A 21,506-nucleotide genomic window follows, 5' to 3' on the forward strand; every position below is an offset into this window, starting at 1 on the left:
GGAATTTCTTCGTCTTGACCCACATTCATTTGATTGTCACATTCCATATTTGTTGAAGCTGGAAAAACACTTCCATAATCGGAAAAAATACAAAGCGTTATAGGGTATGGGAATATTTTCGTCTCATTTGAATATGATTTTATTTAGAACAATGGATTCTTTCCATCAACATTTTTACCCATTAAATTGATGTGAAAATAATCAGATTTCATATTTAAAATGTTGGTCCACGTTTTATTTTTTATGACAAAATTAAATCCATTTCAAAAATGTTTCTTTTATCAATCCAATGATTACCGTCTGAGGACATGATACAGATAAAGTATGCATGACTCGATCATGGCAACCATACGTGAAGTGTTAAAACAAGTTATACATGTACATCTATTACATGTACAATACTATAAAAATCATTATAACTTTAGAGATATTCAACAATCGCGAGTGCATATTCGTACAAAAAAGAATACCATGTATCGTATCACTATGGCACAAACCCAAGGCTGACATGACAAGGGAATGTATTAAATTGAAAATTAAAATTGAAGTGGGTACAATATATTTGATGTTAAAATAGTTGCACTCTTCCAAAAGGAGTTGGAACTTTAGCTCTGCAGGACAATTTAGGTTTAGGATACGAGTATTTTGAATACTTTTTTCAGATTACCATATCTTAATTTTAGATAATCCACAATAACGCAATGACACATCCATATTTCCATCTTTCAGTATTTCGTTCAACTGCATAATTAGTAAATTGCAATGCTGTGGATCTTTTACACGGTTATATCATTCTCAGGTGACCATTAAGGCATTTGGGCCTCTTGTTAAAAGAATGGTTTTAATATTCAAACTGTTGATTTTCTTTCCTCTGTTTTCATGAACCGCCTGATTAAACAATATAGGACACTCACATTATTCTCCTTTGAGATTATCGCGATGTTTTATTATTCGGAGAGTGTGCTTTCGTGTCAAGCTCAATACTATATTGAGTAATTGGCTGAACAAAATATGCCCGTCATATAAAAAATTCTTAATGAACTAACTGATTGTGCATTAAATCTAAAATGGGGCTCATTATTTTAATAGCTTATACCCACTAACCTCTCAACTGCTAGACGCTTCTTTGGTGTTGTTTAAAAATACATTGTGCTCATTTAATAGCAGTGATAAAGCAACCTATAGCATCTCTAGGATAGAACACATCTTCCATGTCCAGAATTGCTTCCTCGTACTTTTTTCTATACCCTCCTTTCTCGTCATTTTTAATAACCTTGTTCGATTCTCTGATTATAAAATAATAAATCATAAAGAACAAATTAGAAAATCAACGGAGAGTTCAAATAATTACTTTAGAATAGGGCACAGGTTGTCAGACGTAAAGAACAATACGAAGTTAGTACATGTTTATAATTAGGAATATTTTTTTTCAATGATATACAAGTATGACATCTTTTTTCATAAAATGTTTTGCAATATATGATGCGTAAGCATGTTTCTCGTGTAACATATGTAAAACCTAAATAAATAACCTACAAACTAAACAATCTTAAATCAGGCAAACATCAGGATAAAGATTATGATAATGCATATTATGAACGTCTTCTTTTTAAATAGAGTCGAGCTTCAGCAGAAGCACGTGTATGAATGCATTTATAAAAAAGTATTTTTATAAGTCGTCGTCCTATACGCGAAACATTTTGGATGGTCGTCTTACATTGCAGATCATAGGAAAAAAATCACAAAAGAGTCGAAAGTCCCTGACACAGATGTTGACAAACTTTGATTAATCTTAGGATACGGTTCATTGTGTCCTAAACTTAGAACGGATCTATGGTGGATCCCTATATTGGAAAGCTTTAAGAAGTTGACTTAAAACTAGTACGCTTCCTTAGGCATTCCCAAGACACATCATAGTCCTAAGATAGTTTCCTTTACATGTCCACAGGTCCCGCTTGCGGTCAAATGATAGACAGTAAGTCAATTGAATCAAACTCTAAGTTCATGACATGGAGCGGGTCTAGCTACTGTAAGAGTTAATAAACATTGCTGACCAATATTATCAGTGATTGGGAATTATTTTCTTTCTTTAGATAGGGCATGCCGCCGTTAAATGTCCAATTGTTTGTTATAGTCACAAAAATTGAATATAAATAGACAAAAGGATGTGCTTTGAAGCATGTTATTTAGAGGTTATTGATCAGAAAAGAAGTCTTAAGACTACGAGGCTGGCAACGTGATGTAGATTTCGTTGCAACCTGTGGATCCATGAAATGATATTTGATCAGACAGAACAGTTGGTTCATTTCTGAGCTGCAACTATTATTCATAAACCATATTTATTGCTTTTTTTATGAAAATTTATCGCATTGCTTTCAGATGAAATACCAATTTTTTTTTTCACTTATTGCATAAGACATCAATGAAGTTGGTTGGTTAGATTTTATAAAATGCGTCTTGCTCACTCCAAGTGTTTCTGAAATTGAATTGCTGCATTTGGCAAAAACTTTATTGATATTGCAAAAAAAGTTAACTTTTACCAGGCTACTACATTAATCAATTCGTGAAAATAAACCCATAAGGAACCGCGTTGAAACTAAAATAATACATCATAGCACCCGATCGCGACAGGGTATAATTTGATTCGATTGAGGTTTCATGGTCCTTTACATTGCCGTGAATTCAAATCAATATTCGTCAGTTATAATGAAAATAACGGTAACTGTCATAAGTCAAAGACGATTGACAGAAATAGAAAAAGGTTGAAGTTATTTTAGAGTGATATAAAGGGTAGTCAATTCTGAATGATCGTTTGTGGATAAACGGCCCCATTTAGAAATTCATGTTCAAATGATATGAATATTTCATTCCAAACATCTTTTTTTTATCTTTTCAGGAGTTTATAACGAGTCAACCCTTTAATAAAATCATAGAAAATTCTTTTGAAATATTACAAAGATAACCAAGTTTGCTTAACTTTTAACCTTAGACTCCATTTAAACAAAATAATATGGCATATACATATGTAACATCCACGAATTCAATTTTTTGGAATTTTTCACAGGGGCCGAGCCCGTTTTAACATTAATTTCAATGTAACCATAGATAAAGAAAGGAGTCGAACTCCGACCCAGATAAAAACGACAATATGTACCAGCTCGCTCCAAAAGCCTAATAAATCAATTAATTTATATAACATTTACACTATGCATGAAGTTTTAAGAAAAGTGATGTCTGAGATATACTCATGGCCAGTTTCAAGTTGATTGCTCTTAAAATAGCAGAGATCTACGTCATTATTCTCTCGAAGTCGCCGGTTTTTTTTACTCGGACATTTACCAGTCCAGGGCAAAACATATGTATCATATGTATCATTAATCTTATTGAGCTTCTTGTTTGGAACCACATTTTAAATATCATAAACGGTGTTTATAATTAGGCCCGGTAGGTTCTTTTTGTATCATTTTCATTATTTAATAAAATTGTGTATAAACATATGTGTGCTATGTTGCAACACTGCTATCCGATACAAGGAAATTGTTATTCTCTATAAGTGTAGGAATGAGGAAATTTCTATGTGCATAATTCCTAAAAAAAACGTGTCATTTACTTCCTTTTCAACAGAATCCCTCAACAAACAAAAATTAATTTTAAACTTCAAGCACATTACAAATTTCAATCCGTAACATGTGATGTGTAGAATCTGAATGCTAATATTTTTAAAATTTGAATAAAAGGGATTATGGAATGTATATGTATCATGTTATACAACTAATAAACTACTTTTCCAATGTTTGTAATAAGCGCGTGCCTCTTGATTCTAATTCTGTTAGATATTCTAATTCCTAAACATACTCTTTAGGTCCAAGTTAGGAATTTTTTTCACCTATCTACTTCACAAGTTAAAATACATTAACTTTGTACTAACGACATATCTCATGCCTAACCAGCAATATAGATATAAATTAAAATAGTTTACTACAGATTGAATGGTCAGATATTAATGTTATTTACCTTCATCTTTATCGCTTATGAGCACAACAATTTCGAGAATACAAATGAGAAACACCAAGATTAATTTGGACCGCTTACATTTATTTTCGTTGTTAGATTCAAAAAGTCTGTTTGGTACTTTCCGCCTTATACAAGCAAAAATTGTAAATGATATTAACGCTGACAATTGTTGCATCCGATTAACAAAGTCTAAACAATGAGGACATATTTTTGGTTATAACTAATTTAATAATACGTTATTCAATGTTACAGAGAAACTTCATTTTCACCACAGAAAGGGAAAAGTGTGGACACGCGCATTATTTTTCGCAGGAAATAGAAAAAAAGTTCATAATGTAAGTTGTCCTACAATAATATTTAAAAGTTTTTAAAAAGAAATGCACAATGCAAATCCCTGTACATGTTTCTTTCAAAGCTAGTTTTCTGGAAATAGTATGATTAAATACAAAGAGATGATCTAAAAACTTTTGCGATTTTTAAAATAGAAAATCTAGATAATCATGTAATACAAAATTATGTATTAGTGTTTTCAGCCATCAGAAAGATCTTTGAATTGTTTTTGTCAGACAGAAGTATCTGAAGTGTAACTTAAATTATATTTCTCTGGTTTAAGAATTTTCTCTCCAATGATCAACACTATTTTTGGAAAAGTAGTAATACTTATAAACACCTCGTTTTCTTCTTTGGCTATCGCCAGCATCGCGTTGTAAAATTTGCCAATCGACAGTCATGTTTATCTGCGGGGACAAGGTCTTGTAATTGCGTGGCTGATAATTGTGAATGCATTAAAATACTAGGATGTAGACGGCCGACAGCTAAGGAGGTCCTTTCACAGGTTTTGTGAATGAAGTGTTGTACTAGGAGTAGTTAAAACTGATTCAATGGCTTCATTTACTGCCATTTGTCGGAAATATAGTCAGGAAAAAGATTTTGTTGTAATCAGAATCTAAATCCCTCAGTTTTTCCTGTATTTACATCGATAAAAGGGAAGAGGTTTCCAGAAATTTGATAACTATTTGTTTACAGATATTGATTATGAACAATTAAATGAACAGAAAATAACCGCTATTAAAAACAATATACAGCTTGCAGAGTTGGGGTCAATTACTTTGAAAAGTAATTAATTACTTTCAAATACATTGACAATTTTATCAATTACTTGCAATTACAATTACGTTGATTTTTTAAAATGTAATTAATTACTCTCAATTACTTTGATAAATGTAATTAATTACAATTCAAATACTTTAGTTTTATTTTTTTAAATCTTGAGAACATATACATATATTAACAGCATTAAGATAAACAGAGCTTTATGTACGGTTATGTTTTTAAAGGTTGAATAGTTCAGACCAGATCAGATTTCTTGAAAATTTCTAGAAAAATGTTCTTTAACATTATATTCATTAAGTACCATTGAGTTCATTTTTGGTTCTGAATAATAATTTCTCTATAGTGAATTAATTTTTTATTCAGATATTAAAACTATGTTTATTCAGAAAGTACAACTTTTGGCAGTATAGCATATAAATAATAATTGCTATAATTCACAAGAATGAGATATTTTGACTCCCTTAAGTCTAAAATCCATGGGGGTTCTTGGGTATTAGAGGAGTTCACACCTCCACAAAATTAGATCTTTACCTATTGCCCTGGGGAGTGTGTTATACTGTATAAACATATGAAACATTTAATTATTGTATAAACAAAAGTCCATGCCAAACACGTATAAAATCTACTTATCATTCTAAGACACCTAATAAGTTCGTAATAATCACTTGTATTCCAAAGCAAGATAGTGTCCTTTACAAAAATTTAGATTATTGATAATCAACATTTTGGAATGTAAATAAACATGTGCATTTTCAAAAAAATTCCACTGTCTAGATGCTGCTGTTGTCATAGGCAAAAAACCATCGGGAGCCCTGGACCGGTAAATGTCCGAGTAAAAAAAACCCGGCGGCTTCGAGAGAATAATGACGTATATCTCTGCTATTTTAAAAGCCATCAACTTGAAATTCGACATGAGAGTATCTCAGACATCACTTTTCTTAAAACTTTATGCATATTGCAAATGTTATATAAATTAATTGATTTATTAGGCTTTTGGAGCGAGCTGGTACATATTGCCGTTTTTTATCTGGGTCGGAGTTCGACCCCTTTCTTTATCTATGGTTACATTGAAATTGATGTTAAAACGGGTTCGGCCCCTGTGAAAATTCCAAAAAATTGAAATTGTGGATGTTATATATATATATATATATATATATATATATATATATATATATATATATATATATATGCAATATTATTTTGTTTAAATGGAGTCTAAGGTTAAAAGTTAAGCAAAACATATGTATTATTAACTTTATTGAGCTTCTTGTTTGGAACCACGTTTTAAATATCATAAACTGTGTTTATAATTAGGCCCGGTAGGTCTTTTTTGTATCATTTTCATTATTTAATCAAATTATGTAAAAACATACTATGTGTGCTATGTTGCAACAGTGCTATCATAAATTCATGTTCTATAAATTGCTTTGATACAAGGAAATTGTTATTCTCAATAAGTGTAGGAGTGAGGAAATTTCTATGTGCACAATTCCTAATAAACGTGTCATTTACTTCCTTTTCAACAGAATCCCTCAACAAACAAAAATTAATTCAAAACTTCAAGCACATTACAAATATTTCAATCCGTAACATGCGATGTGTAGAATCTGAATGCTAATATTTTTAAAATTTAAATTAAAGGGATTATGGAATGTATACATTGTATGTATCATGTTTATATACAACTAATTAACTACTTTTCCAATGTTTGTAATAAGCGCGTGCCTCTCGACTCTAGTTGTTAGATATTCTTATTCCAAAACATACACTTTAGGTCAAAGTTAAGGAAGAAATTTCACCTATCTACTTCAAAAGTTAAAATACATTAAATATGAAAGTTGTGCTAGCGACATTTCTCATGTGTACACCCTATGGACCTAACCAGCCATATAGATATAACTTAAAATAGTTGACTACAGATTGAATGGTAAGATATTAATGTTATTTACCTTCAGCTTCATCGCTTATGAGCACAACTATTCCGAGAATACAAATGTGAAACACCAAGCTTAATTTGAACTGCTCCATTTATATTCGTTGTAAGCATTAAAAAGTCTGTTTGGCACTTTCCGCATTATACAAGTAGAAATTGTAAATGATATTAACGCTGACAATTGTTGCATCCGATGAACAAAGTCTAAACAATGAGGAAATATTTTTGGTTATAACTAATGTATTACATTTTTTTTTAAATTTGCATTGTCCATGAACGAATTATTTAATATTACCAAAGATCAAGGATAGTAAGGATAAAACAATACAAACGTAGAAAATTAAAAGGAAAATAAAAAAATTAGATATTGAATCCATATTTATTCTAACTTGTTGTATTACATAGTTTTGCTATCTACCCTGTTAGAATAATCACATTAGCATATGGAATGTTATAATGTGAAATACAAATTTTTATTTTAGTATGCAATATAGATGCAATGTATCTATATCCATATCTTAACATCTTTGAAACAAATGGTATATGTATAATAAATAATAAGTAATGGTATTTTGGGGGGATACATTTGGGGTTAAAAAATAAAAAGCGCACCAGGAAAAAACTTTGAAAAAAAATATCGAGGGTTGGTTTATTTTTATATATCACGGAAGTGTATTTTTCCGAGTGTTTTCAACAATTTTAATTTGATAATACGTTATTCAATGTCACAGAGAAACCTCTTCATTTTCACCACAAAAAGGGAAAGGTGCTGACAGGCGCATTATTTTTCGCAGGAAATAGAAAATATTTCATAAAGTAAGTTGTCCTAAAATAATATTTAAAAGTTTTTAAAAGAAATGCACTATGCAAATCACTTTTCATGTTTCTTTTAAATCTAGTTTTCTGGAAATAGTCTGATTAAATGCAAAAGATGGTCTAAAAACTTTTGTGATTATTTAAATAGAAAATCTAGATAATCATGTAATACAAAATTATGTATTAGTGTTTTCAGCCATCAGAAAGCTCTTTGAATACCGGTAGTTTTTGTCAGAAAGAAGGATCTTATTTTTATATTTCTCTGGTTTAAGAATATTTTCTCCAATGATCAACACTATTTTTAAAAAAAGTAGTAATACTTATTAACACCTCGTTTTCTTCTTTGGCTCTCGCCAGCATCGCGTTGTAAACATTTGCCAATCGACAGTCATGTTTATCTGCGGGGACAAGGTCTTGCAGTTGCATAAAACTATTAGGATGTAGATGGCCGACAGCTAAGGAGGTCCTTGAAGGCGGCGTGAATGAAGTGTTGTACAAGGAGTAATTAAAACTGAATCCATGATTTCATTTAAGGCCATTTGTAGGAAATATATAGTCAGGAAAAGGATTTTGTTGTAATCAGAATCTAAATCCCTAAGTTTTTCCTGTATTTACATCAATAAAAGGGAAGAGGTTTCCGGAAATGTAATAACTATAATTTGTTTACAGATATTGATTATGTATAATTAATTGAACAGAAAATAACCGCTATTAAAAAACAATACGCCGCTTGTTTTTATGATACTATCAACAAATTGAAGAACATATTTTGATTAGTTTTTTTCTGGTAAAATGTCACATATTTATGGTCATACTTTATTCAAAGGGTTTCCAAAGTTGATTCTTTAAAGAAAGAATAATTAATGGTAAAAAACGTCCATAGATCTAAACATTCTAAACATGTATTTTAGTATGAGATATAACCCAGTAGTCGCACCTCTTTTCATAATTATTTTTTGACACTTAAAAAAAGGTATATATGCCGTATTTGAAGTAAAATTTTTGACAACAGTTTGAGTTAAGATACAAATCTTGCTTTCTATAATAAGACGTTTCACCAACTCAAGGCCCATAAAACATGTCTTCTGTCTTAAGTTATTTGTCTCTGAACTTTGCAACACGTCTGATGAATATTAATGTAATCCACCATTTATAATGCCACTGCGAGTGAGCGCGGGTTAACCCAGCATTGAAAACACGTAGAAGAACAGTTTGTTAACAAGCTTGAATAACATTTTTATTGTCTTGAATTAAATAATTAATTCTTATAAGACTTATATCAGATGATACTGGAGGCATTATTAGTCAGATATTCATTAATGTTGAGTGATATCGATTGTTAATTGTGTTTAATGAAGGCGAAACACGATTTTAGCGTCATAGACATGGTAAACGGAGTAAATACCCCTCTACCCGAGGGATGCATTTACTGACAATATTGATTTCTTATTCATTCAAAAAATTCTCTAAAAGAAAAATACACTTGTGGTTTATAACTTATTAAAGTAAAGACACTGAGCACATGGAAGACGACCTAGACTAGCAAAACTCCTACAACTTCAAGATGAAAACTTATTAAATTCAATTCGATTTTAATTCCTATTCCATCAATCTACATAGTCTCCGATGACGATCCTCCCTTTGTTCCTTTCCTTGTCAGTCTTCATTTTCATTGGCAAATCTGTCAAACTTAACGGTATACCCCTCTTTCTCGCCGTCGCCATTGTAATTGATTCCACGTGACCCGTTAAAGGCGAAGGTTATTAAAATCTTTTGTATTTTTTTCACGACACGTAAAAAACTGAAATATTTATTTTTAATTTCACGTATCTTTGTTATGCTATTGACTTAGACAGCGTAATTTATGTGAAAGTCTATTTTTAAAACAATCAGATCTTATTAATGTTATTCACTAAAAATTTGCAACAAATTCTTTTTTTTTCAAAAATGAAAATAAAAATCTTTTTTTTTTAGATGAACAAAATTGGTTTGTTCCTTGTCTGTTCAATTAAGTGGTCTTTATTCTAATGATCGAAGGTAAGTACTATTTCATAAATAAATAATAATAAGGTTTCAAGTGGAATATTCTACATACAAAAATTTCAAATATCCTTGTATCCATCAAAAGGCTCAAATTCAAAAATACATATTTCATTCTCAACTAGAAAACTGACCAGTCAGGAAGGGCCCCGCTATGACAATTAATATAGATAAGTGAAAAAAAAAATTGAATTCCATCCTCTTTATATTAACAATGATGAAAAATAAATGCCCGGCAGAAGATGTAAAGAACTGGAATATATAGGATCTCGTGATTTGTAGTTGGATATGATTTTCATCCAACAATTAAAGTGGTTTTTTTCTTGAGCCTTAGTGAGGGGATAACACACACAAGTTGGATAAAAATCATATTATACTACAAATCATGAGATTCTATTTATCCCATGTTTTATACACCACAATCAATGTTTACACTGTTTATAAAACTCTACATTATTTTACTTCATTATGCCTAGGCAAATCCCATTGTAAAGTCACAACTGTGGGATATAAAAAAAATATCCAATGAGTCATATCCACGGGATAAAGTGGGTAAACATGGGATGAAATAAAATTTGTTAAAAAAACAAAGAATTGATACCAATGCAATGATACCTAGGCTTTGCCTCAACTTCAAACAAACATCACTTGCAGACACATGTGTATGGTAATACATGTACATATAACAGATAAAGACAGACCTTAGATTTTCTGAAACATGCAGGCAAGATAATTAATCTCAGGGGATTAATTATCCTGCTCTCATCCATTTATTGAATTTAATCAGGGCTTACAGAAGGAACATTTTCAGGTACTATTCTTAAGTTTCCTTTAATATAAACAAAGCAACCAAAAACAACAACAACACCAAAACATCCATTAAAAAAGAAAAAAAGAAAAGAATAAAAAAACTGATATCTAATAATTTTTTTTCAATTTATTGTAATTCATATATTTATTTTTATTTTACAGAATATAAGTATTTGGACTAGAATGAAATATATTCTTTATCAAATACCATCCTTTAAACTGAGGGGTAAAAATATTAGGTCAAACAGCTCATGGAATGAGAGTTTAATTTGCTTCAAAACAAACATCAGTGCAGACAAAGGTGTTCATTGATCTCGATATGACAGATAGAGATAAGCCTCTAAATTTTCTGCAGCAGGCAAGATAATTAATCCCAGGGGATTAATTGTTCTGCTCTCTCATCCTTTTCTTCTAAATTTACAATAAGATCTATTTTTTCAGAAATGACAGAATGGGGTTATTATCTGATTACCTGTTAAAATGAACAGCATTAAGGCAGAAAATATAAAATAAATAATTAAAAAATAAAATTTTGAAAAAGGATATCTTAATATATATCTTGATTTTAGAATTCAATAAAATTATTATAAATCATTGTGTACGGTATTTTAACCAAAATAAAATATGAATATTATATTTTAAATCCATATTTCAAAGAATGTACACAATACTACACATCATTCAAAATTGACCTTAACTTCAAAACAAAGTACATTTGCAGACACAGGCAGTACAGTAATTAATCTCAATGTGACAGATAAAGATAAAGCTTAATCCCAAAGGACAAATATTGCACAGCCTTCCATGTATACAATAGTTACATTCTCAGCAGTTATCTCTCTTTGCCCATTCATTCTCAGCTGTTATCTCTCTTTTTGCCCATTCATTCTTATGCATACTTAAGAATCTACCCCACCACCCCAGCTCCAAACCAGAAGACATAGAGAACCAAACTTAGCATCAAAATATGTATTTCTGCCTACTGAACTACCATACCAAATTTGAACTTGATTGGGCAACCATAAAAAAAGTTATTAGAAAAAAACAGGAAATTTGTGGACGGAAGAGTGACAGACGGACGGACAGACGGACGGACGGACAGAGTGATTACTATAGGGCACCCGCAAATCCTTGCGGGGCCCTAATTAAGCAATTTACAAAATATATATATATTTTGTAAGTGACATGTTTCTTGTGCATCAAATCAAAAAGGTTCTTGGTAGAACCATTTCCCGCAAACCTTTTTGTTTATCCTAAAGAATGCAAAAGAATCAGATTTTGATCAAAATTTAATGATCAATGTACATATCAGCTCATCTGAACATCCAATTTGATCTAAACTAAAAACTGTGCTATATAAAACAACTTATTCATGTAAAATCTGTTGGCTGATCTGATTGTTTGTATTGAATGCCTTTAAATAGTAGTAAGCACTAGAAAAGAAATAAAATTCGTTAAGGTCAGACGACACGTTCCTCGAGAATCTTTTTTGTATCTCCTCGTAATAAAGAGTTCCAATAAAAAATATTAATTTTATAATTACTTAAAAATGATCAACATTTACTTACATTTGGTATAAGGTGAGTTCGAAGCCCCGCCCCGGGGGAGATATGCATGGTTATAAAATTGTGAGTTTCGCTGCGCTGTTTTTATTTTTATATCAGCAATTCAAGTGTATTTTCAAGATAATTATATAGGAAATTGCATACTCTAGTATTTTGAAGAAATTCCTGGTAAGGTACCCTAATTTTTTGCAAGAAAGCTTGTCAAAGTAGTGTAACGTTTTCCGGGTTCGAAGATTCGGTTGCTCTGCCTGAGCAATAATAATACAAATCAAATTTCTCAATTAAAGCTTTAAATCAGTAATATATACAATTTGCTACCCTCTACTAGAGCGCACGCGCTTCCTCAATAGAAATTATTCTGTTATCAGCCGACACAACACATACAATAAAACCTCGAAAGCCTTATACAGGCACGTAAGGTATTTATTTGTGTTCTAGGTTTTACCCTAATTACTGCTTCCTTTACAGCTTTTTCTCACCTCGGCTGTCTGTTCAGAAGTCCGACTGAGAGCTCAGAAACTCAACTTATATACCCTAAGTCACGTGATACTTGGGGATCTAGAAACAGAAAGTAGTACATATGTACTCTAGTATGAGAAGCGAATATGATTTTGATTCCGACTTTCGTTTCATAGTAGTAAACCATTAACAAATTCCTGGAAAAAGTTATTTAAAATTGAGGAACGTGTCGTCTGACCTTAAGTTAAAATTTTTTTTACCAGGGAATTGATTTAAAAGAAATGAATTTATAATCTTAAGCTTGCTTTTTAATTGTTAACAGAAGGTAGTTTTCTCATTCCGTATCATAAATTACATGTAATCCAGAGTAAATGTATTTTGGTTAAATATCATTTTGTTTTTAAAAGCCTCAAAATTGTAAAACAGAGTTTTTGTTAGGTACATGTATAGCAGGAATTACTATAGTAAAGAAAATCCTTTAAAACAAACATATTAATTTGCGGTAAAGCATGCCTATTTAAAATTGAAACTTGACCTGTTGTATCCTAAACCGAGTTTCATTTAAGTTTGATGATGCAAGAATGTAACCTCCCCTTCCTCCAAAAATAATTCAAAGAGATCTAGAAAGAGAAAAGAGTTCAACATATCTTTTAATTTAGTTAATCACAAATCATAATTATTTTACTCATACGTTAAAATCAGTTACTGTATTAAATTCTTTAAGAATAAACGTTTTGATGTAGAAAAGAAAGAGAAAAAACCAGTGAACCTAATCCATCTCAAAAGTATGTATTAACAACAATGGTCAAAATTTGTTTTATTTTACATGGTCATGATGTTTTTGACTCTCGAAAAAAATGCAAACATCATTCATCAGTTCTTTCTACATAATATTGTTTTCTTTCAGCAAACACTTTTTACGGCAAATCTTATAAGAATACAACACTTCTGGAGGGCGATTTTAATACTTATGTTGAGGATAACAACATTCCTCCATCTGTATGCGTTGAATTCCAAACTTTTTTCGAACTTCGTCAAGTTGACGCTACCCTTGAATTTGGTAGGTAGATCGATGTATATGATATCAATATATCTTCAAATTGAAATGATGTAGTTTGAGTAAAATGATAAATAATAACTATGAAATCAAATATCGTATTAAATAGTCACGTGTGTTTATCGATCGTGTTTGTCAAGCATTATACAACAAATTGATTTGTATTAATGGCCGTTTATCTTTTTCATAAAACCGTTTAATTTGCCATTATACTGTTAATTCCTTATTTTTCGCGATTACTTATTTCCGCAATTTATTATATAACCGATTTTCATCAGATTTTGATAACATAAAATCGCAAATGCCATTTTTTAAAAGTTAATGTAGTTTACATATGTCTGAAATATTATAGCGAGATTTTAAAATTCGCGAGATGTGCTTCGCACTATTGTACGCGTATATTTATTCCTCGCGCTTAATTAAGAATCCACAGTATTTGTCGGTTTCAGAAACTGTTTTCAACTTTTTCCTTCGGCCATGATTCCTGATTCCTGATTTTATGTTTTATTTTATTTTGAAGCAGAAATTTTTTTTTACACGGTGTATGTTAAACATGATCCATATAGAAGAGCTGACTCGATGATATGTAGCAACTTCACAAGTGGAGATTTCAGCATCAAGAAAACTGTCACTGTCACGTGTAAAACACCACTTGAAGGAAAGTTCTTTGAACTCGTTGCAACACGTTTACCAGGTTTGCCAAGAACAACCCTAAAAGTGTTCGAAATTGAGCGCTTCGGTTTGTATAATTAACTTGTAAATGTATGCTTAAACGTCATATTAATATTGTTCTGTAGTTTGATTTTATGTGGGTTCTTTTTGTGTACACATATTAATTTACGTCCATGAAAATTCATAAAACATTAAATAGCATTTTTTAAAACACTACTCTTTTTTCAGGAATATGTAACCTTTACAATGTCTGACTGCCCTGGTTCAGGACAAGCAGTTAAATCTTAACTTATTAGCAAATTATAAGAATCGAGTTAATTCTACTATTTTTCCTAAATTTATCTTTGTTTTTAAAAAATTCGACATCAAATCCATTTTTTTAAAAGAGAGACTATTAAAAACGATTCAAAAGTGTATTACATGACTGAATTTTTTTTCCATTCTACATGTCATTTATATTTATAAATCACAAAAGATAAATATGATATAATTCTTTTTTCAAAAATACAGTTTAATTTTTTTTTTCAAATTAGAAGCCAATAATGATGTGTTTTCAGCATAAATCGAAATTCAAAATACTATTCAATTTTTGCCACATTCTTTGTACAGAAACACAATCAAATATAGATGATTAGTGTCTTACTTTTCACACAAACAGGATTCACGTTTTGCATCAGACTTGATTTGCATTTGTATTGAAAGGAATTACAATTCAAAATATTATTTAACAACTTGTACAAAATTCACAAAGTGTTTTGTCATTTATGTTCTTTACCTTGTTTTCCTAAATATCGTTCCAATTTCTCTGCCAGTATTAAATAATTTGTTTAATGCAGATTGTTAGCAGGGTTGTTTGAATTTTTTATGAAGCAAATTTACAAAGTAAAATTTACATCTCTAATCGAATATATCAAATGTTCTGTTATGAAAATTATAAATATTTCTTTTTAGTATTCTTGTACATGTATAATAACAACACTTCATATCAACAATCATGTTTTTCCTTAATTATTTTCTTTAGAATCTTGTATTCACAAAACCAAACATTTTTCTTCTTTAGATCATTTGTAGAGTTCTTGCAGTGTTTTGAATTCACCATTGTTTGTTAAATAAATCTTTGACATACAAAATATTAATCATTACCCATTTTTAAGAAATATAACATATGATTTATCCTTTTGTTCAAAGAGAGTACTAGTATTATTCTACTGTAGCGTGCAACCTTATTGATATAAAATATGAAAGCGGATAGGAACCCTCAGTTATCTTTCTGAGGACTAGTAGTTAAATATTCAATATATACTATACTGATTATAAAAACAAATCGACTGCCTGTCGTAGAATCAAGTATGTACAGGTATATATGTGCTGGCTCTAATACACAGGTTAGGCTCTTATGGGTCCGGCTCTTTCAGCGCGGCTCCGGCTCTTCGTGGCTCCTGCTCTTCGTGGCTCCGGCTCTTACAGCACGGGAATTATTGTTAATAAAATAAATGGAAGAAAATATATATACAAAGCCAGGAAAGACTTGTTCAGTCACGTCTAGACTTTGTACGTATATAAAAAAAGAACAAAACACGATTGTAATTTTGAAGAAAGTTACCTAATTATTTTCTAGCCTCCCTGTAGCACAGCTTATGCATCGACTGACTCAACGCGCGAAACACTCCCTTATATAACCTTTCCAAACAACGCCACCTGGCGGACAAAAACTAACTAGAAAAACTGTTAGAGGCGGAACGACAATTTCCGGATTGTCACATTACCCACGCCTCAAATCATGCGACCCCGCATGTAAGTAATAAAAAATACCCAAAACATTTCTATAAAATCTTTAATAGTTTCATTAACGATAAATTTAACTATTGATTCAGGAGAGCTTCTTGCTTCCTGTACAACAATGTTTTAACAATTGTTTGTTCACTCTGGACAGAAGTGTTCTCTTTAAATTACTCTTCCTCGATCATGACAATGTGCTCGATCTCCTTGTCTCCTTCCTTCCACTTGGTGATTGTCCACTCAACTCTTCGTACTTTCTTCTCTGTCTGCGTTGCCAAAGTACTGAATAAACTCAAAGGTCTGCAAATCTTCGGGCGTGCAGGAACCCCAGAAGAAGATACAAATGGTTCTTTACGCTTTGGAGCGAAAATTGGCAATGGCACAGTAGGTTTTCTATAGATCCTTCCAACATGTACTTCTTCCTGATCTTTCTCTTTGTGCTGAACTTCTTTCTCGCTTTCTATCTCGGAGACATCATCAATAATGTTGTGAAGATTGCCAGGGTCTGCTTCTTTCCATTCACTGTCCGAATCTTCTTCATCCAGATCTGTTTCTTTTCTTTTCTCTTCATCTACAACCACCACGCTTTTCATCGTCTGATCCTGCTTATCTGTAGTGGTAGTGGATATTGCTTTCGGGGAACCTTGCTGATCCAGCTCAGCATGCCTTTTCTTATGTCTCATAAGGTTCCCCATCTTGTTTGTGGCAAATTCACAATCTTGTCGATCACAACTATATCTCTTATTGAGCTGCTTTAACCCACATTCTGTAATGTGCTTTGTGATTTCATCCATATCAAAACTCTTAAACTTGCACACTGGACATTTCCGCTCCTTTCTGGGAGCTGTCTTCATTTGTGGCATTGTCTTTCTGGAAAGACATAAAAAAAATCGTCAAATATCAGTTTTCTCAAAGATGTATTTAAACGTGCAAAATAAAATCATACTAACTAAACATATCATTTTGGGAGTTAGACATTTTTTTCTACAATTCAACTACATAATCATACAGATACTTGGGTCTTCGACGCTCCCTAAACCTATCTGACATTCTCTCACAGTCTTCACTTTTGAGCTCATCGAGCTCTGCAGTATCATTTTGATCAACAGCTGCTATAGGATTGGAAGAGCTCGTCTCCTCATCCTGAAAGGTCTGGGCTCTTTTTGGCCTCATTCGATCAACGTGAATGACTTGTGGTTTTCCGTATGGACCACAGTTTACTCTATAGCTTACATCTGACAACTTATCTTTCACACGATATGGCCCTTTCCAAAATTGAGTCAATTTTGGAGATTTTCCAATTGCATATCTAGGGAAGTAAACATACACTTCATCTCCGGGTGAAAACATATTCCAACTTAACTTTGTATCATGGAAACTTTTCTGTCTCAACATGGAGCCAAATGAATTTTCTCTCACAAAGGTATGTGCCATTTCCATCTTCTCCTTGAGATCCCAAACCCATTGTTGTAATGGGATATCTTTGATCTGGGACGGCATTTCAAATGCAATATCCAGAGGTGTCCGAACCTCTCTTCCCAACATTAGATAATTGGGGCTAAATCCAGTGGATTCCTGTTCCACCGATCTATATGCCATTAAGACATATGGTAGTAACTCATCCCAGTCTGACTGATGTTCATCCACCAACGACCTCAGCATGGTTATCAAGGTTTTGTTAAACCTTTCAACAAGTCCGTCACATTGAGGGTGATATGGACTTGTTCTTGTCTTCTTGATATTCAACACTTTGCACATCTCTGTGAATATGTTTCCCTCGAATTGTTTTCCCTGATCATAATGCAAAGAGCTCGGAATTGCAAATCTTGTCAGAACTTCTCGAACTAATAGTCTAGCGATGGTAACAGTTTCCATATTTGGCATAGCAAAGGCTTCTACCCACTTTGTAAAATAGTCACAAATTACCAGTATGTACCGGTTACCATTCTCGGTTCTTGGTAATTCTCCCACTATGTCCAAAGCAATTCTCTCCATTGGAATACCGGCACCTAAAGTTTTCATAGGAGCTCTTTTGGTTTTTGTTGAACTTTTTGATTTAGTGCATATCTCACAACCTCTTATGTAGTGTCTTACATCTTTCTGTAATCCGGGCCAGTAGTATTGCTGTCTTATCTTACTTAAGGTTTTCCTGACTCCCAATGACCTGCTGTTTTATGGTCATGAGAGTATTCCAGAATCTGACGTCGCGCTTTAAATGGAACGACTGCTTGGAAACTTGTTCCCTTCTCATCGTTCCATTTTCTATACAGTAATTCATCTTGAACCTGTAGCGTTTCTCTTTGTGCCCAAAGAGCTTTTGTCATTATCCCTCCATAACTTAGATCTGTTTGACTGGGTTTTATATTTTCAAGGAGCCATTTCTTTACAAGACATATCTCCTTGTCTTCCTTTTGAAGATCTGCAAGGGAAGTGTCATCAACTCCTGTTTCGCTGTGAACGTTATCTGTTTTCTTACTTTTAGTCCAAATACCACATACATGATGTGTTGTTTTCTTTTCTGAGAATTATTCCTTTGACTTCTCCGTCTCCCAGTTTGGATTGTACTTGCATTTATTACATGGACGGCGACTGAGTGCATCTGCATTTCGATGCTCAGAGCCAGAACGATGTTCTATAGTCATATCATACAAGCTCAGAATTTCCAGCCAACGTGGCAACTGACCTTCTGGTTGCTTAAAGTTTAGGAGCCATCTAAGCGAACCATGATCTGTACGAATGAAAAATTTTCTTCCATACAGATAATGTCTAAAATACTTGACAAAGGAAACAACTGCTAATAATTCCTTCTTTGTCACACAGTACTTCCGCTCTGATTAAGATAAAGTTCGGCTCGCATGTGCAATAACTTTCTCAGCTCCTCCTTGATTTTGCGAAAGCACAGCTCCTATGGCTGAATCACTCGCATCTGTATCCAGAATGAAAGGTTTATTAAAATCTGGAAATGTAAGTATTGGAGCACTTGTCAATGCCAATTTTAACTTGTCAAATGCCACGTGGCATTCATCCGTCCATTTGAACTTGACATCTTTGTTTGTCAATTTATGTAGAGGTTTTGCTATTAAACCAAAATCGTTTACAAATCTCCGGTAATAACTACATAACCCTAGGAAAGCTCTAACCTCTTTGACTGTAGTTGGCTCAATCCATCCCTTAATTGTGTCTATTTTCTTAGGATCAGTTGCAACTCCTGACTGTGAAATGACATGACCTAAATAATCCACTTTATGTCCATACAAAGTACATTTCTTTGGCTTTAACTTTAGACCCGCTGAAAACAACCGATTGAAAACTTTCTGCAGATTTTCGGTCATTTCATCGAAAGTTTTACTGAACACAATTATATCATCTAGATATATCAGGCATGTTTCCCATTGGAGACCACACAAAACTGTCTCCATCAAGCGTTCGAAGGTCGCAGGAGCGTTACAAAGCCCGAATGGTATGACCTTGAACTGAAAGAGTCCTTTCTTTGTGATAAATGCCGTTTTAGGTCTATCTTTGGGGTCAACTTCAACCTGCCAGTATCCAGAGGAAAGATCTAATGTTGAGAACCAACAAGCACCTGAAAGATGATCCAAGGTCTCGTCGATTCTTGGTAATGGATATGCATCCTTGATCGTGGCATCGTTGAGTCTCCTGTAATCAACGCAGAAACGAAAGCTTCCGTCTTTCTTACGAACAAGAATCACACCGGAGGCCCAAGGGCTTGATGACTTTTCTATCACATCTTCTTTTAGCATATCGTCTATTTGTTGATCTATGTGATCTTTCCAATACACTGGAGTTCTTCTTAATGACTGGCGTATAGGTGTCCGAGAACCTATGTTTATAGAATGTTTCACAATATCTGTCCTACCAAAATCCTTGTCGTCTTTTGAGAATAACCCAGAATTGCGCAATAGTAGAGATTTTAAAGCTCCTTTCTGTTTCACATCTAGTGTACTGCTAGACCTATTAAACAAATCTTGCAGAGCTGGATTAAGTTCTTTTGCTTTCTCCTTACTGATGTCTGTCGGTCTTTCTATTACGTCATCTACTGGAGAAAGATTTGCAACAACAGTGCCACTGTGTATAACTTGTACCTGCGAACTTAAATTCATGAGCCTCACAGGTACAACGTCATTATTAGAAACGAGAATTTTCCCTACTAGTCCCTTTTCCGACTTTAAGAACTCATCATCACCTTCAATTATGCTTGCGCCTTCTGGCAATCTTTCTTTGTCTGGTATGCAAACATTGCAGTTTTTGACAATTTCCGACCTTGGTGGTATGTGAATTCTGTCTGCCATGCTAACTCGAAAACATCCTATGTGGCCCTTCCGTATCATAGAAATAGAGTTATCCCTAATCTTCAGGATATTTTTCGTCACATCTACACAACACCATCAAACTTAAGCAAAAAGTCCAAACCCAAGATAGCATCCACAGATATGTCTGCAACAGCAACAGTTGAATCGTAAATAAGCTTATCAATGGTTATTGGCAAATCTAGCTTTCCAAAGACCTTAAGCGGCTCGCTGTTGGCTGATAGCACAGGGTTTCCTACTTTTTCCAAGGAATTCAAAGTTGCAGTTTTACTAGATATTTTATCAAATATTTCTTTTCTCAGCACCGATAGAGTGGCTCCTGTATCAACTAGCATACATATACCCAGACCACAGATAGATGCCTCCATAAACATCCCTGCATCTCCTACAACTCCTACTTTGTTTGATGAGTTTACCCTCTGTGATCGGTCTTGCTTTTCGTTAGAAAACGCTCTTCGAGACGAGTTTTCATTTTTCTTCGAGCGGCACTCTTTCTTAATGTGACCTTTATGTCCACAGTTATGACATATGGCAGATTTTTTCCAATCCACATTTGAAAATCTCTTCTCCGATTTTCCCTTTAGCTCCTTCAACTCCTTCATAATAATCTCCATTGATTTCTGAAGATCTAATATTGATGCATTTACATCATTCAGCTCTGATGTAACTTTTATGTCTGGAGAATTGTCTTGTTCCATTGCTCTTATTGAAGGATTCACTGCTCCTAGTCTCTGCTCAGCCTAAAGGAATGCTTCAAGCTCAATAGCATGTCTAACTGCTTCGTTAAGGTTTTTCGGTCTTGCCTGCTTAATCCTTAAACGCATGTCTGATAATGCAAGAGCATCTATGAAGTGATCCTTAGCCAACGTTTCTTTGACATCTCCCGGTACTGTGGGGTAGGCCAAGTTTACGAGTCGCCG

At 33.0% G+C, this 21,506-nt stretch overlaps 1 protein-coding gene across 1 annotated transcript; it reads left to right on the forward strand.

Moving 5' to 3' along the window:
• Positions 1 to 7,764: 7,764 nt before the first annotated feature.
• On the forward strand, positions 7,765 to 14,885 carry LOC128165338 (uncharacterized). Its single transcript, XM_052829754.1, has 5 exons — positions 7,765 to 7,876; positions 9,851 to 9,913; positions 13,494 to 13,535; positions 13,658 to 13,810; positions 14,328 to 14,885. The coding sequence occupies exons 2-5, from the start codon at positions 9,904 to 9,906 to the stop codon at positions 14,558 to 14,560; spliced, it is 438 nt and encodes a 145-aa protein (XP_052685714.1). The 5' UTR covers positions 7,765 to 7,876; positions 9,851 to 9,903; the 3' UTR covers positions 14,561 to 14,885.
• The last annotated feature ends 6,621 nt before the right edge of the window (positions 14,886 to 21,506 follow it).

This window comes from Crassostrea angulata, chromosome 10, assembly GCF_025612915.1.
Source record: "Crassostrea angulata isolate pt1a10 chromosome 10, ASM2561291v2, whole genome shotgun sequence".
In the NCBI taxonomy this organism is placed as follows: domain Eukaryota; kingdom Metazoa; phylum Mollusca; class Bivalvia; order Ostreida; family Ostreidae; genus Magallana; species Magallana angulata.

Coding starts and splice junctions, on each gene's coding strand:
- LOC128165338 (XM_052829754.1), top strand. Junction 13,536..13,657: donor GAACCTAATCCATCTCAAAA/GTATGTATTAAC, acceptor GTTTTCTTTCAG/CAAACACTTTTTACGGCAAA. Junction 13,811..14,327: donor TGACGCTACCCTTGAATTTG/GTAGGTAGATCG, acceptor TTTATTTTGAAG/CAGAAATTTTTTTTTACACG.